At 36.6% G+C, this 15948-nt stretch overlaps 1 protein-coding gene and 1 long non-coding RNA gene across 4 annotated transcripts in view; one reads left to right on the top strand and one right to left on the bottom strand.

The window, feature by feature from the left end:
* Dcn (decorin) overlaps positions 1 to 13947 on the top strand; it is a 39699-nt gene extending 25752 nt beyond the window's left edge. For both annotated transcript variants that reach the window (XM_052753189.1, XM_052753190.1), the window contains exons 6-8: positions 4017 to 4110; positions 7607 to 7745; positions 13249 to 13947. In XM_052753189.1, coding sequence (XP_052609149.1) covers positions 4017 to 4110; positions 7607 to 7745; positions 13249 to 13443 — 428 coding nt within the window. In that variant the 3' untranslated portion in view covers positions 13444 to 13947. The remainder of the gene's footprint in view (positions 1 to 4016; positions 4111 to 7606; positions 7746 to 13248) is intronic.
* Positions 2661 to 13242, bottom strand: LOC128119722 (uncharacterized). 2 transcript variants are annotated; one of them, XR_008221642.1, is made up of 3 exons: positions 12758 to 13242; positions 11289 to 12383; positions 2661 to 4045 (listed from the first exon to the last, which is right to left on the bottom strand). It is a non-coding gene; the product is annotated as an uncharacterized LOC128119722 (long non-coding RNA). The 2 variants fall into 2 exon arrangements; XR_008221641.1 differs by having other exon boundaries at positions 11289 to 13242.
* Positions 13948 to 15948: the final 2001 nt, after the last annotated feature.

A 15948-nucleotide genomic window follows, 5' to 3' on the forward strand; every position in this document is an offset into this window, starting at 1 on the left:
AGGGACTAATATTGCCTTCTATTGCTCTTCGGAAATGTGTTAAAGTTTTAAGCTTACATACACAGAGTACGCCAGAGACATATAAATGAGGAAGAGACACTTTCCTTGTGCCAACCAGAGCCGGAACACTGAAGGGTGATCAATGTCGTCACTGCTGCATCTGCTGCCACACTGAACCCTGTCCTGGTGAACCAGCAAAGGCAGCAAAACACCTAAAAGAAGTGCCTTGAACTTCACGTTCCTCCCTCCTCAAAGTTCAGTCTCACCAAAGTCACTGCATATTTCCCGCCTGTCCCTCACCCCTGCCCTCTTCAGCACAGGTGCCTTTCTCTGGAACTGGGTATTAGGTGCAAAATCTCATCTATAGGAAACACTGGTTATTTTTAGATCATAGAAAGCTTTCTGAAAACCCTTGCCTACATCAGTCTTTTTATACAGAGGGTGGTTTTGGTGCACTGCAAAATAACTATTGAGATAGACAGGTACATACATACATGCATTACAGACATGCACACACACAGGTGTGTTAAATGATAGATTAATGAGTATGACAGCTAAACTAGATAAGCACATATTTATTCATAACTTAAAAAAGTGCGTTTGTTTTGAGTCTGTAATTTCTTGCTTGCAACAAATGCTCTTTTTATATGAAGCATAGGGAAATTCAATATATATGTTCACATAAACTCGATTAATTATGGATCAAAAATACTTAAAAGATTTTTTTCTTTTCTAGTGGCAAACTATTCCTGCCACTATTCCCAATATGGCATAGTGTAACAATTGTTCACAACACATTTAAATTGTATTAGAAATTACAAGAGGAGGTAATTTAGAGAATGAAGACACATATGCATATATTTTATGCAAATATATTATTTATACAATGGAGTTGAATAACTGCAAATTTTGCCTTACCCAGACAGTTTGCACCAATCCTCCAGATACAAAGTGACAAATGCATGTATGTATACCTACACACACAAATGTAAATCCATATGTACTACACTATATATGGATTATATAATATATATACAGTGAACTATATATATATATATATATATATATTTAATGAACTATACCCAATATATCCATAATATCCGTAAGCTGTAGGAAATGAAGCAGTTGAAAATTTCCAATCACTTGCTGCCGCACGTCACTTGCATTAGGGACAAATTTTGGCTTTGACTTTACTGTCTTTCCTAATGCATGCTCCAAAATGTCTCTCAGTGATAAATTTCATCATTTAGTGTCCATTTCCCTTTACTTTGTTTCTGTCCTCTCTGTCCTGTGAACAAATTCTCAACACTTCTGGCTTGTTTGTATGGACTTTCTCACAATCAAACAAAACTTACAATACAATTAATTAAGCGCCCACAAGTGCTAGATTTTGTGTCAGACATATTTCATGGATTGAGGGGTCCCTATATAGTAGTATTGTCCCGGTTATAACAAGAAAATCCAGGCTCAGAAAGTTGAAGGAAAGAGCCGGATCTTAGAGATGAGAATTGGTGGAGTTGAGATTTCGATGGAAGACCTCAGAGTTCACAGGATCAATTATTTGACTTAGGTCTTCTTCCTTATGCACATATATACATATACATCTATATATACATGTACTTTTCTAATTTGTGAGTTTGTCCTTCTTAGGCTGGGTTTCTTATTCCTGAATATCACTAGATGCCTTATTATCTTTTCTCCCATAAGTCATGAAAGTGCAAAGTCAATATAGTATAGAGATTATAATATTGTAAATTTGAGTAAGAACAGCCCAGTAAAGGGTATAACACAGTCTTGCAGTTATTCTTTGACTTTAGGCTAAATATTCACATTTGTAATACACGAGTTTAGTCAACTACCAACGTAAGTACTAATATCAAGTACATTCTAGCATTGCCATGAGGCTTACTAGAGAAACGTGGGGCTTGTACTGTATAAGTAAAACACCTATACCAAGCTGATCTTTGTTTATTTTGCCTCCAAAATGAAAAGTTAAAGGAAAAAAATATATCACTAGAGAACAGATTCTTTGGCCAAGTATCACTGTGGGGAAGGATGATGAGGATCATTTTAAATTGAATTATCTGCAATAATGCAACCTTTTCCTTCATATTCAAACTTCTTCCTGGCTCCAAATTTTGGGAAACTGAGATCCTGGAAAGAGGCATTTAGGAGCCAAGACTCAGTAATAGAGGAACAATTTAGTGGTGTTCCACTGGCACTGCTTAAAAAACAACAGCAACAACAAAACTTCATTGAGTTAGAGAGGGAAGGAGGCATCTCGGATTTGCTTTATTAAATACACTCTAGTCACACTTTCAGGAGGACTTTTAAATTTTTATTTATTTATGTCTAGAAGATGCCAGTGGTTGAAATATCTTATTACAAAAGTAGTTGTGATTTCATAATATTTATTCATGAGAAAATTTCAATTATAATTTAATTTCCTCTGACTTAGAGAATGCTATTTTAAATTCCCCAATCTACATGGAAGAATAGCACACTTCCTGTTTAAAACTTTTAAATTTATAACTTTTAGTCTCTGTTTCCTTAATAAGAAAAGGAATTGATTTTCATTATTTTTAGCATTGAGAAAATTAATGTCGTTGAGAAAAGTAACATGGTCCATGTTTGGTACATAACAGAGACAGGGGCAAGTAGAAGTTTGCTTATTTATTTATTTCTTCATGTTTTCATAGTATCTGATAATTAAAGCATTCATCTACAAACAACCTTAATAATTTTAAAACCAACATATAAGAATTATAGCAATAAATACAATCATTAACATAATTTGGTATGTGTAATGCAAATTTTATAGCAATGAAATCTGTTATTTCCTTATTATGTGTCTTTATAGACAAAGAAAAGTAAAACTTACTTCAACCAGGTACTAGATCTACATGCATCCATTTACTGTGTTCTTTGAAACTGTTGTTATTCTTTACAGTGGAACACTGAATTTTCAACAGCCATATAAACACACAGTCCTATATAAACACATAGCAGACACAAAAAAAATGAAAATAAATTCAAATATTGCTTATTATTTACATTACTAAATCTTTGGAAATAGCAACCATTCATGAAGTATTGTTGAGAGTTTAGTGGCCCTTGGGATGCCAGATTATTTATCCAGGTCTCTACGAATGTCAGGTTACTTATTATAGGGCTCTTCACAGCCCTCTTACAAAGAAACAGTCTGGATGTAGTAGGGCCGTGTAAGCCAGAGGTTCTCAACCCATGGGTTGTGACATTTCTTTCACAGTGGTCACCTAAGACCATCAGAAAACACAGCTATTTACATTACAATTTGTAACAGTAACAAAATTACAGTTATGAAGTAGCGATGAAAATAATTGTGTGGTTGGAGGTCACCACAACATGAGGAACTGTATTAAAGGGTCACAGCACTGGGAAGGTTGAGAACCACTTACATTGTACGTTTTTGCCATTGCTGCACAGTCATGGTGCAGAGGCATCCAACACTTACAGAGAAGTCACGTCAAAGGCCCAACATCAGCACAGTACACCAGTGCTTGTTATGACGAATACTTGTAAATGACATATCTGCTTCCATTTATATACAGACTTCGCTGATAACACTGATGCAGAAACCTTCCATTACAATTCCAATGTTCACCTCCTCATTTTGTCCGACACCCCAATTGTTCATAAAACAGCAGCAGTGTGAGCCCACTGACACAAGTGGAAAGAGCAGTAAGGGCTTCGGCGTGTGACTTCCATCCTCCGGGTACCAACAGAAAAAAAAAAAAAAATCTATCACGTGATGTAAAGAGTTCATAATTTTATCTAAGTCCCTCTCAGGTAGAAGCAGTCAAGTGTCACATCCCTTTAAAGTGTGTATTTGTTATCATAAAAAGAAAGAAGGAAAAAGATGAAGCCCAAGATGATTTGAAATGGTTTTTAGAAATCGACAGTATGCGTCCCCATGGAAAGACGTTCTGTGTGTATGATGCCTCTCGGCTGAGCCAGCATCTGTTTGCATGTTCCAGGTCTCCCTCCTTCTCTCACTGAACTGCACCTGGATGGAAACAAGATCACCAAAGTTGATGCATCCAGCCTGAAAGGACTGACTAATTTGGCTAAGTAAGAAAATGTATTACTTCCTATCAAAATGATGGGGGGGTGTTATTCATCTTTAGAAGTATGACGCTTTACCTATTTTTCAAACTATCACAAGTTAAAATATTTTCAAAGCAAAATTCCAGTTAATCTGTTGCACTCTTGACAAAAGTCAATGAACTATTACAATTACTATAGACAACAAGCTTGATAATATATTTTGTGGATATTTTGTTGTTTATAGATCTTTTGTAAAGGTATTCAATTAAAAAATGAAATGTCCATTTAGTATACTCTAATTTAGCGTTATCAAGGAGAAAGTTAAGAAAACTATAACAAGTTAATTCAAATTTTAGAATGTATTCAAATGGCATCTATATGAATATCGAAATATTACTTTCAGAATAACTTCAAAGAAATTCTCTAACCACTGTTCTCTGAAGGACTTGAAAGAAAATGTCATTACACATTTACTGCAGGCTCACAAAAGTATAAATTCTTTTTTTTTGTGGCCCTGCCTATCTGTATTTTTTTCTTTTTTACATCACCAGGTATCACTTTCTAACTTGGTTTCAAACCCCTCTGTATTTAAAACTTGGCTACATAAGAAGAAGCAAGCTGATTTAGGAGTCTTCAATGAATACTTTCTTGACATGAGTATTGCTGAATATTCCACAGGGCGTGTACCTGCTGTAACATTATGCCAAGTCAACATGGTAGATGAATGAATACCCAGAGCATATCTCTTTACCATTGAGAAATACTAGTGACCAAGTCAATAATAAGGTGCCTTTCCCTGTTTCTATGTATATGTTTCTATGTCTCCAAATGGTCCAGCAGATGGGGAAGAGAAAGAGTAAATACAGCATTATAAATATAGCTATTCATTTCCCTGGTATCTGAAGTAATAAGAAATACTCCATGTAGAAAAATTTAACCCTAGTTTCTGATATAGAAATCATGGTTCACAGTAATATTATATCATGTATCACCTATCTTTCTTTATTGATTACCTTCTTTATTGAATACTTTCTAGCTGCAGAAGAATGTAAGTAGATATTGCATTATTTATTACATTTACCATTAGGATCTTATTTTCATATTATGATGATGGTGATGATGATGATCAACATCAACATTATAAGTGGTAAATATTTTAAACCTCTAAGAATGGCAAATCATTCACAATATATGTGTTTCTTTAGAAAAGAAGTTTGTGTTATATAAAAACCAGTAAAGAGATTCTGGCATTCTAAACTTTGATATTGATGACATGTGTTTTCTTAAACAGAAGCTTAAAGTACTAATACATTATGAAAAGACTAATAAAAAATTCAGTTTTCTTGGTAAGTGGATGACGAATTCCATTTAATTTCTATTATTTATAGGGTCAAGTTTCCTAATTCTTGAATGTATCAAATCCATTTCCTTTGGAATCCAGAGAAAATTCTTCATTAAACCATCAAATCACTGTGTCCCCTATTATTATTATTCAGTGATGTTTGAACACACCAAATGAGTTGGTGTTGAAAATTAAAAAAAAAAAAAAGAAAAGAAAAAGAACATCTTTTCATGGCAGAGTTCCAGTTTATTATCAGGGCTGTGTTGAAATAAATTACCACACATCACTCTTCTGAAGTACAGAACATAAATAAATATACACACACATGTCCATATATAGTTATATACATATATATACATATACATATAGATGACATACATATACATGTGTGTCATCATGCGCTTTATTAGTAGAAATATTTTGCAATGTTCAATATCTTTTTTGAGGTTTTTCACTGTCCTTTTTAATTCATGGAGAAATTTAGATTCTCAAAACACCTGTTGATTAAATATATAAACAAGTACTTTAAAATAACATTAATCTTGAAAAAGTTATTTGGAATTATATAGTATAAAAATATTGTAGTGCAAAATTGATAATGGGGACTTGGAATGTCATGAGGTATAGGAGCCACAATTCTGAAGTGAAAATGAGAAGGCCATAAATAATAAATGGGCATCTAAGATGAGGAGAAAATCTAAATGTTCTCAGCCAAAATGCCAGTTTAATAATCAGTAGTTAAGATAGTCAGTGATGCTATTTGTGTACTAAAATCTGCACATTTTAACTATTACTTCAAAATAAAGCCAGGACCATACTTGGGAGGTTTTATTTATGTAAGGCCAGCATCTGAGTTACAGTGGGCTCAAGCCTTGGACCTACCTGAAGGCAAAGGAAATCATTCAGCAACCTCCAGACCATTGCTTTGCATGGGAAGACACTTGATAAACATTCTCCTCGTCCCCTGCAGCTGTTAGATGTCTTTCATTATTCTGTGGCCTCATCCTGGTATCTGCCCTATGGATTAACAGCTTTCTGCTTTGGGTGGTTTTGTCCCTAGAATGTTTAGTGAATTAGTCATGCCTCCAAGCCAACTTCTTCTGGCTTGGAATCCCATTAATATCATAGAATCTTCATTTGTTATGTCTTTAATTTAAGACATATGAACCAAAACCTCCACCAAATGAAACTTGTAAAGCATAGAGAAATGACTCAGATGTCTGAGTGGGAGGAAGTGAAACTCACACCAAGCTGATCCAGATTTTCACTAAAGGGTCACTAGAGAACTTGTTTTTTATCCAAGACAGCACACTAATTCTATTTATTGTTCTAGAAGGTAGGATTACCTTCTTACCTTTGTTCTTTACCAAATGAATTTGCATGTTTATTACATGTAGAAATCAATTCATGGTTATTTGTTGACTATGTCACATTCTACACTAATTCTATGTTAGGACTTGATTTACACTACAAGACAGTTTCTATTTCAAAGGAGAGGAATGGAATTAATCAAGTCATAACATTGCCTTTTATATTTTCCAAAATGATTTCAGAATGCTACAGAAGAATTTTTATTAGAGGTATCCATTCAGGAGTCTCAATAAAAGTCATTCTGAGCTGAGATGTTGAGAATAGGCTTTTAGGGTGATGGAGATGATTCTGTTGGTCAAGTCAATGTTGTTCATCATGATTACTTGAGTTGGGGTTCCCTATATAAAAACCTAGGCATCGTGGCATTTACCCTGGAAGAAAGAGACAAAGGGATCCCAGGAGCTTGCTGACTGGCTAGTTTTGACAAATTGGTGATCCCATGTTTAGTCAAAGACTATCTCAAAAACTAAGGTGGAAAATTATGGAGGAGGATAACCAGTGTCGATATCTGGCCTCTAAACCCATGCATACACATATATATGCTCATGCAACTTGGCACACACCTCATGCAACTACACGCACACCTGCACACGTACATGAACAAACATGCAGAGAGAGAGAGAGAGAGAGAGAGAGAGAGAGAGAGAGAGAGAGAGAGAGAGAATAGTTTTTGTCTAGGCTCAGAAAAGTGAGAAACAGCCAGTGCAAAAGCAAGAAATGCATGATCAACTGCTCAATTACCTACAGTCTATAAGAAAGGGATTCCTGACTGCTGTGCACACTATTTTTTTCTGTTCTCTTCTGCAGGTTGGGGCTGAGTTTCAACAGCATCTCTGCCGTAGACAATGGCACTCTGGCCAACACTCCTCATCTGAGGGAACTCCACTTGGACAACAACAAACTCATCAGAGTGCCTGGTGGGCTGGCGGAGCATAAGTACATCCAGGTAATGCAAAGCCATTCCTACTTATGAGGATCATCTGAAGAGGAATCTCCCACTGTGATTCTGGGAGGAAGGGAAGTCTCCCCGGGAATAGTTTTTAGTGTCATAGCTCTCTACCATAACAAAATCCCATGAGCTAGAGGGTTGAAAAAAATTCATGGCCTAAGATCAGAATGCTAGCATGGCTAGGTTCTGGTGAGGGCCTCACCCAGCTATTGAACTCCAGATGTCAGCTCTTAGTCTCACGAGACCGAAAGAGAGTGTCTTCTTGTAAGGACAGTAATCCCATTTGAGACTGGTCACTTTCTAAAGGCCCATCCCCTACCCCACATTATTGGGATGACAGTCTTAAAACACAAATTCAGGAGGATACAAATTCAAGCTACTGCATAGAAAAAAATAACTTTAAATATTGTCACATATACATTCTTATTGTATAGAAAACATGCCTAACTTATTAATTTTTAAAATAACTATACCTTGACTATATAAAACTCACTGCTAAAATTAATGTCCCTTATGAAGTAGGCTGGCTTGAAGTCATAGATTTGTGTAACAAATACCAGTTGTATGAGGCAATGATTACGTAAGTGACTTAGAATAAACTAATTTTAACTGTACGCTAAAGCAGATTCAACAGCTGATAAAAACAATGTATTGAGTTAAGTTTATACAAATTATCAAATTACATAGCTTGGTAAAGATAGAAATACAAGAGCCAGTAGTCCATTGGGTCTACTTTTGTGTCTATAAATCCAAAAGTGAATGACATGTATATTAAGTGATGGCAAAAATAATTCTATATAGTAAAAGACAGACTTATAGTGCTACCTTGAGAATCTAAAGCAAAAATGTTTATTCAAGCTACTAAAAAAATCAGTACTTTTTAATTTGTCTTATGTCCATCACTATTTTTCTATTTTTTTCAGTGGTTTTTTTTTTTTTTTGGAGGGAGTGTTGTTCTCCCTCCCTCCCTCTCTTCCTTTCTTTTTTTCTTTTGATTGTTTGCTTGAGACAGGATCTTCCTATGTAGCCCTGGCTGTCTTGGATCTCACTCTGTAGACCAGGCTGGCCTCAAACTCACAGAGATCCGCCTGCCTCTGCCTCCTGAGTGCTGGGATTAAAGGCATGTGCCACTGCCACCCAGCTCATTTTTTTTTAACCTTTTTGCATTTAAATAGGTGTTAAGTTCAGCCACTGTGTCTCAGAAACAATATTTTGACCCCCCCCCCCTTTTTTTAGGTAAAATAACATAATATCTAAATGTTGCAGAAATGTCAACACGGGTCTCATCTCCCTTTTGTTGTTGTTCAGTTGAAGCAAACTAAAGTCCACCTGACAGCAAATCTGACATTTACTGGGTTTAGTAAGTGTTTGACATAAATGTGAGCAAGAAGCTTGACATGTTTTCTTGAGTATTTATTGTTTTCAGCAGGGTGGGAGTGGATTGATTTTTTTAATAATAGACTTAGCCTTGACAATACTAGCTACACTTTTTATTGGCAAAATTTTCCTTGTGCTTAGTTTTATTTTTTTGGTTCCACATTCACCTTCCTTATTCCTGTTTTTCTCATCAAATTAGCACACACAATAGAGATCATGGAATTGCTTTACTAGGATCATTAAGGGACGAAACTCAATAGGAAACAGTTGTCCAGTTGATGCCACTTCCTGTAATGTTGCTTCATATATCTCCACTCTGAGCTTCCAGATGTTGTATACCTTTTTTTTTTGTGAGTCACAGACAAAGATAAGTAAGCCCGATGCTTTGAAGTCTGTTGAATTTAAGGAAATAATTCCATAGTAACACATATGTGGAAAGTAGTGTTCTCTGGTTTTTCTCCCTAATTTTTAGTACCTGGATCCTGTTTACTTTGCTCCTTCAAGATCCTAAGGATTTCACATATATTATTACTTTTTCAATTATTTTGCAAAATTTATAAATATTTATTAATTTTAATATGTTATTAATTCTTTGACAATTTTATGCACTGATGCAAGGTATTGCGCATATATGTATTTTATTTGTGTGATAACTCTCCTCCCTCTAACTCCCCTATGTCCATATCCCACCCCTCAACCTCTCAAGCATCATGTCCTCTCTCTTTCTTTCTTTCTTTCTTTCTTTCTTTCTTTCTTTCTTTCTTTCTTTCTTTCCTTCCTTCTCTCTCTCTCTCTCTCTCTCTCTCTCTCTCTCTCTCTCTCTCTCTCTCTCTCTCTCTCTCTTCTGTATAAAGCACAGTCTAAGCTTGGACTTAAATTCTAAAATAAATTCATGGACCATCCACTGGAACATTGTTAATTTAGTAGGAACCATTCAGTGGAAGATGGTCACATACTCTTATAGAAAACCAAGATATAGAAAGTTGGGGAGGGATGTAGCTGGAGAGCTTCTCTCCAGGTCCCACCAAGCCCCCGCAGTCCCACAACCCACATATAAAATAATCACTCAGACGCTTACATTACTTAGAAACTGTTGTTTGTCCCACCTATACTTTCTGCCTGGCTACTGGCCTATCAGTGTTTTATTTATACAGAGTGATATCCACAGCAGAGGGACAAGAATATGACCAAGTTATATTGTCTGAAACTGTATAAAGTAAATTTTAAAAAAAGAAAAATTGAATCTTCCTGCCCAGCAGCCATCAATGGTCAATAGCTAGGTGGGAGCTTATGCGCCTCTCCCCTCCCCATGTAAAAGACTTCACTGGCTTAATCCTGTGCAGGAAACCACAACTGTTGTGATCTCATAAGTACAAAAGCCCTGTTATGTTCAGAAGACACCATTTCACCCCTTTCTGCCCAGACCTCTGGTTCTTTCCACACCCTCCTCTGCAATGTTTCTTCAGCCTTGGGAGTGGGTGGGGTGTGATATCAGTATTGTATTTATGTCTGAAACTGCCTAGAGCTTTATACTCTGCACTGTGACCAGTTGCGATTTTCTGCATTAATTGCCATCTACTGCACAAAGAGGTTTCTCTGGTTCAAACTGAGACAACATCGACCTATACAGTCCTCCCATTACTACAGCACTGTTTTAGAGAGCGTGTTTTCTCCCCAGATTTCCCTCTCAATAATTTTAGTTTACATCTACTATGTTATTGATACAGAATTGGCAATGGAATGTGGAATAAAAGTGATGTAACCTTCTTGTCTTAACAGGGGGTAGGGTGTTCACATTTACCACTAAGGAAGACATCACTTGGAACTGTTTTGCAAATGCTCTTTATCAAGTGACACAGCACCCTTCTATTCCTAGCTTAGCCGGAATTTTGAACACTTTCTTCTTTGCAAGAATTGTCTGTGCTTGTCGAGATGATGTTTTGTATTTCATTGTTAATACAGTGTATTAAATTAATTCATCCAAGTTGTTAAAACAGTTTTATATCCTTGAGATAAATCATTCTTGGAAATAGTATTCAGTCCTTCTGTACATAGTGAAATACAGCTTCTTAATATTTCATTCAATATTTAAAAAACTTTTGTTTATTTGTCTACAATTTTCTTTTATAATTTTGTCTGGCCTTTGAATTAGAAAACACCAACCTGATAGGATGTGGAATCTGCTTCTTCTTGTTCATGGTCTATTGCTTGTCATATTCCTTGACATATTCTTCTCTCATTTTTGGCATGAGCTATCAATTCTTACTAAGTGTTATTTGCTTTTCTTGACAAGTTCTGCTAGAATAGAGGATAGTAATAAAAATATAACATTTTCAAAATGTAAGAATTCTAAAAGTATTATCAAAATGATTGCTTTGGTTTTAACAATACTCTTTCCTGATTTTAAATGTTACATACCATTGTCCCTTTAAGTAAATACACGAATAAGGGCTTTTTAAATACTGCACAGATATGGATTTCCCTGCAGGTAACAGATTACAAATCCTCACTTGAAAATCATATTTCTAGCGTCTTTACTTCAAATTTATTTTGAATTATCTCACTTTATAGCCTAGCCTGCCCTCCAACTCGTGAGCCTCTTAACCCACCACCTAAGCATTATGATTGTCGGGGTGTTTCATCATGTCTGGTTGGTGTCTCTTTAGTTTTTAAATAAATCTGGTATCTAGTGACACTAAGAAAATGTATGAACAAATTACCATTGTATTAAGCATGGCAACAAAATGTATTTTATAAAATGTTCTCATGAATTTAAAATTCAATATTTTTAGAGTAGGGTTTGTAAATTAAATATCAGCAGAGTATGATGTTGGTACTTTCTTGTAACCCCAGAATTAGAGACGCTGAGGCAGGAGAATTGAAAACTTGAGGACAATTGTCTCAAAAACAAAAAAATCAAAAGGAAAACCTTTTTAAGCCTACCTTTGTAAATGCATACTTAAGTATACTTTGGAGTTTGTGTTTCTTTATTTAAATTCTAACGTGTAAATTTTCCTTTATTGTTCAGTTTATTACACATTACTTCTTCCCATAAATCTTTATTAAGTGGTTTAGTTTTATATTTTTGCTCTACAGGTTTGATAGTCAATGTAGACTGTGTATGATAAATACATATCCAATATATGAAATAACCCCCATTCAGTCACTGTGTTTCTTAACTATCTCCTTTCTACAGCAGGCACTGGAGATGTAGCCATGAGCAAAGGGAACAGCTTCTTCCCTCATTAAACTTTTGCTCTAGAAAGGAAAAACAGAGAAAGCCCATTACATTGCATAGTGATAACTGCTATGAATAAAGATAGACGTAGCTCTGAATTAAGAATGGCAGATAGGGATAATGAGAGAAGGCATGTCTGATAGGAGAAAAACGAGGCAGTCAACCTGCAGATGCCTTAGGGCAGTTACTGCAGGGGAGGAAGCCTGTGTGCGACACTGGACTGGGCTTGGACAGTGACAGGATAAGATACAGGCTTGGAGCAGAATGGTGTCAGACTGTAGGATGGGAAGGTCCTGATGAGAACTTGCTTCCTCCCCCACTCTCCCCAGGAAAAGACAAGGTGTAATTTTCACCTTCTCCTGTTTTTGCGACATGGATCGTCTTTGAAATTTACCTTTGGACTGCCCTTTTTTGTTGGTGGTGTTGGTTGGTGGTGGTTAGTTTTAAAGTTCCTCTGGGATGTAAGATTTTTAAAAAGTGGACTTCTGAAATACAAAGGAGAAAGTAGGTGGAACAACCAGCGGTTTCAACAGTTGAGGAGGGCCTGGAAACTTAGGCTGGACTGTCCGAGCAGACATGAGGAGGACCACTCGATGATGCACTTTGAAGATGAGAGAGCAGAGCTGGATGATGGGGTAGAGAGTCCATCTGGAAGCCGAGTGCAATTGTAATGTTTCCAGCCTGAGCATCTAGAAGGATTGGGGTGAAATTTACAGAGACAGAGGAAGGAAAAACAGCTTTTGAGAGGAAGGCAGGAAACAGAATTTGGTTTGAGGAGTCACAATGTATTCATATCAAAAGGTCCAAATTAAAAGCAGTATTTATGTGAAGAACCTCAATACACATACGGAGAGAATAATCCTTCTGCACTATTTCACGTTACAGGTTGTCTACCTTCACAACAACAACATCTCCACAGTCGGGTCAAACGACTTCTGCCCACCCGGCTACAACACTAAGAAGGCTTCGTACTCCGGAGTGAGTCTTTTCAGCAACCCTGTCCAGTACTGGGAGATCCAGCCATCCACCTTCCGATGTGTCTATGTCCGTTCTGCCATTCAACTCGGAAACTACAAGTAACTCCCAACCAGCCTCATTTTTATAATCTGGCAAAGAAAAAAAAGAAAAACCAGAAAACAGTCTGTCAATATCATTACTAAAAGGAAAAAAAGAAAAGAAAGCTAAATGCTGGAAACTCAAGCATATTGTGGATGCCTTTTCCACACAATCTATTATGCATCAAGCCAAATATGCAGATTAAATAATTGCCTACAATAAAAGTATTTTGCCTGCAATATTCAGAATCATTTTTAAAAGTTTCTGTAGATGTGAAAGGAGCTATCAAAACCTTATGTAACTACACAGGTCAACCATTTAGTAATGCTTTTAAAAGAACCAAATATGAAGTCTTTTGTAATTCATAGAGCTAAATTAACTCTTTTGACATAAAGGCAAATGCCAAACTCTATCAATGTATTAATCTACTTTATTGTTGGTAAAGCCTCATTTGAATACGTAAATTCAATACAGGCTGTGTAAAATTTCACTGTCATTATATTGGAAAAATAAAATTTAAAAAATGCATTCAAAATGGGTGTTTTATAAATCTTTAAGTCTAAACATTCCTGAAATTTCTGGGCAGTTGACAATAATAGCATATATTTGCAAATTCTTAGCCTTTCCTCTACTCTTTATATTTACATGTGAGAGTGGAAATGAGTATTTTCTACATTTAGTGTTAAGCTTATAAATCAGGAAGCAGATTTGGTTTCATTAGCATACAGAACTCATATTTCCCACACTCATTTATGAAATCAGTTTCAAAAGAACTATATGCACCATCGGGCTGCTTGTCTAGACATTTGTGCATTTACTCATGTACTGGAAATAGATACTGCCGTCAGTTAGCTGGTAACCTTAGGAAAGTATTTTTGAGTTGAGTTTTGAGATGGCTATTGAATCAGGCAGTTAAGCATGTCTCAGGAGTGGGCTGCTGGGCTTAGAGAATTTATGACTTGGAATGTTTGGGCCATCAAAACCTAGTGGAAAAGTATGCAAGAACAGTCTGGTCCTGCTGCAAAGCTAGACTTCTTATGGTCAGCAATTGTAAGACAGCAAATTAAACCCGGCTTTAACCACACAGGGTGTGTGCCCATTATTCGGCATGAGCCTTCCGGTTCTCTTCAGTTGGAGCTCCCACCGGCTTCCCCTCCTTCTCTTTCAGCTCTGTTCCCTTTCCTTTCCCAGGCTGGCTTCCCTTATGACTGTAAAGGATGGGCTCCAACTGCTATTTTCCCTCCTCTGAACAGACAAGCATATCATCTCAGAATGTCTAGAATTCGTTGCAAGTTCCTTGCTAATTCTTACATGTCAGTTCCGAATCTCTGTAGAGTGGATATTAATACCAGTTTTTGGAGACAAAAACTGAGGTTGAAACTTAAAAGCTTCCCCATCAAAAACTATGATTTTTGCTCCTTTTGGCTTTTTCAGCCATCCTGAGTGTTATTTTCCCTCTCCCCTCCCTCTCCTGCATTGCTATCTCTCCCTGATAACACTCCTCCTCCAATCTTTTCCATTCCCCCCTTCAAATCACTTGTGTCCTGTTAGTCCCCTTCCAAGTACTCCTCCCCATGCCCTGCCATGGTCCCCTTTTTACTTCCTTGGATTTTGTGGTAATTCTAAGTTCTGCACTCACATCTGAAGATTTGGAGCTGGGAGCCACAGATGAGAGAGAACATGAGATACATGTCTTTCTGGATGTGGGTCACTTCACTCGATATGATCTCCTCCAGTTCCATCCATTCATCTGCAAAGTTCATGATCTAATTGTTCTTTTCAGATGAATGGTGTTCCTTATGTACCACATTTTTACCCATTCACCACCAGAAGGACTGTTGTTTAGGTTGTTTCCATTTCTCAGCGATTGTGAATAGGACATCAGCAAACATGATTGGTCAATGTTCCACTGCATCTGTAGAGTAGAATGTCGAGTCATGTGAGAAGGTATCAAAAAGTGGTATAGCTAGGTCGTGCGGTGGAATGAATTTTAGTATTTTGAGAATTTTGAGAGTGGCAGCACCAGTTTGCATTCCCATGCACAGTGAATGAGGGCTCCCTTTTTTACATCTTCTGTAGCATTTTTTCTCAGTTGTTTTGTTAATCTTAGCCATTCTGACTGGGGAAAGAATAACTTTCAAAGTTGTTTTGATTTTTGTTTCCTTAGTTGCTAAAGGTAACTTTTAAAAATAGCTCTTAGCCATTTTACTTCTTTTTCTTTTTTCCTCTTTTCTTTCCCTTTTCCTTCCTTCCTTCCTTCCTTCCTTCCTTCCTTCCTTCCTTCCTTCCTTCCTTCCTTCCTTCTTTCCTTCCTTCCTTCCTTCCTCCCTTTCTTTCTCCTTTTCTTCCTTTCTTTCTTTTTTTGGAGGTGGTGGTGGTGGTGGTGGTGTGTGTGTATATGGTCTTGTTGTGGTTGTAGTGCTTTACATATACTTTGGAAACACTATACAACTGAGCTACATCTCAAGCCTAGAGGATGCTTATGAGGTCAGTATAGTTGCAAACTTGTCAACTGCCTCAGCTTTACAT

This window comes from Peromyscus californicus, unplaced genomic scaffold (genome assembly GCF_007827085.1).
Source record: "Peromyscus californicus insignis strain IS unplaced genomic scaffold, ASM782708v3 Scaffold_24__1_contigs__length_46423439, whole genome shotgun sequence".
NCBI classification, from domain to species: domain Eukaryota; kingdom Metazoa; phylum Chordata; class Mammalia; order Rodentia; family Cricetidae; genus Peromyscus; species Peromyscus californicus.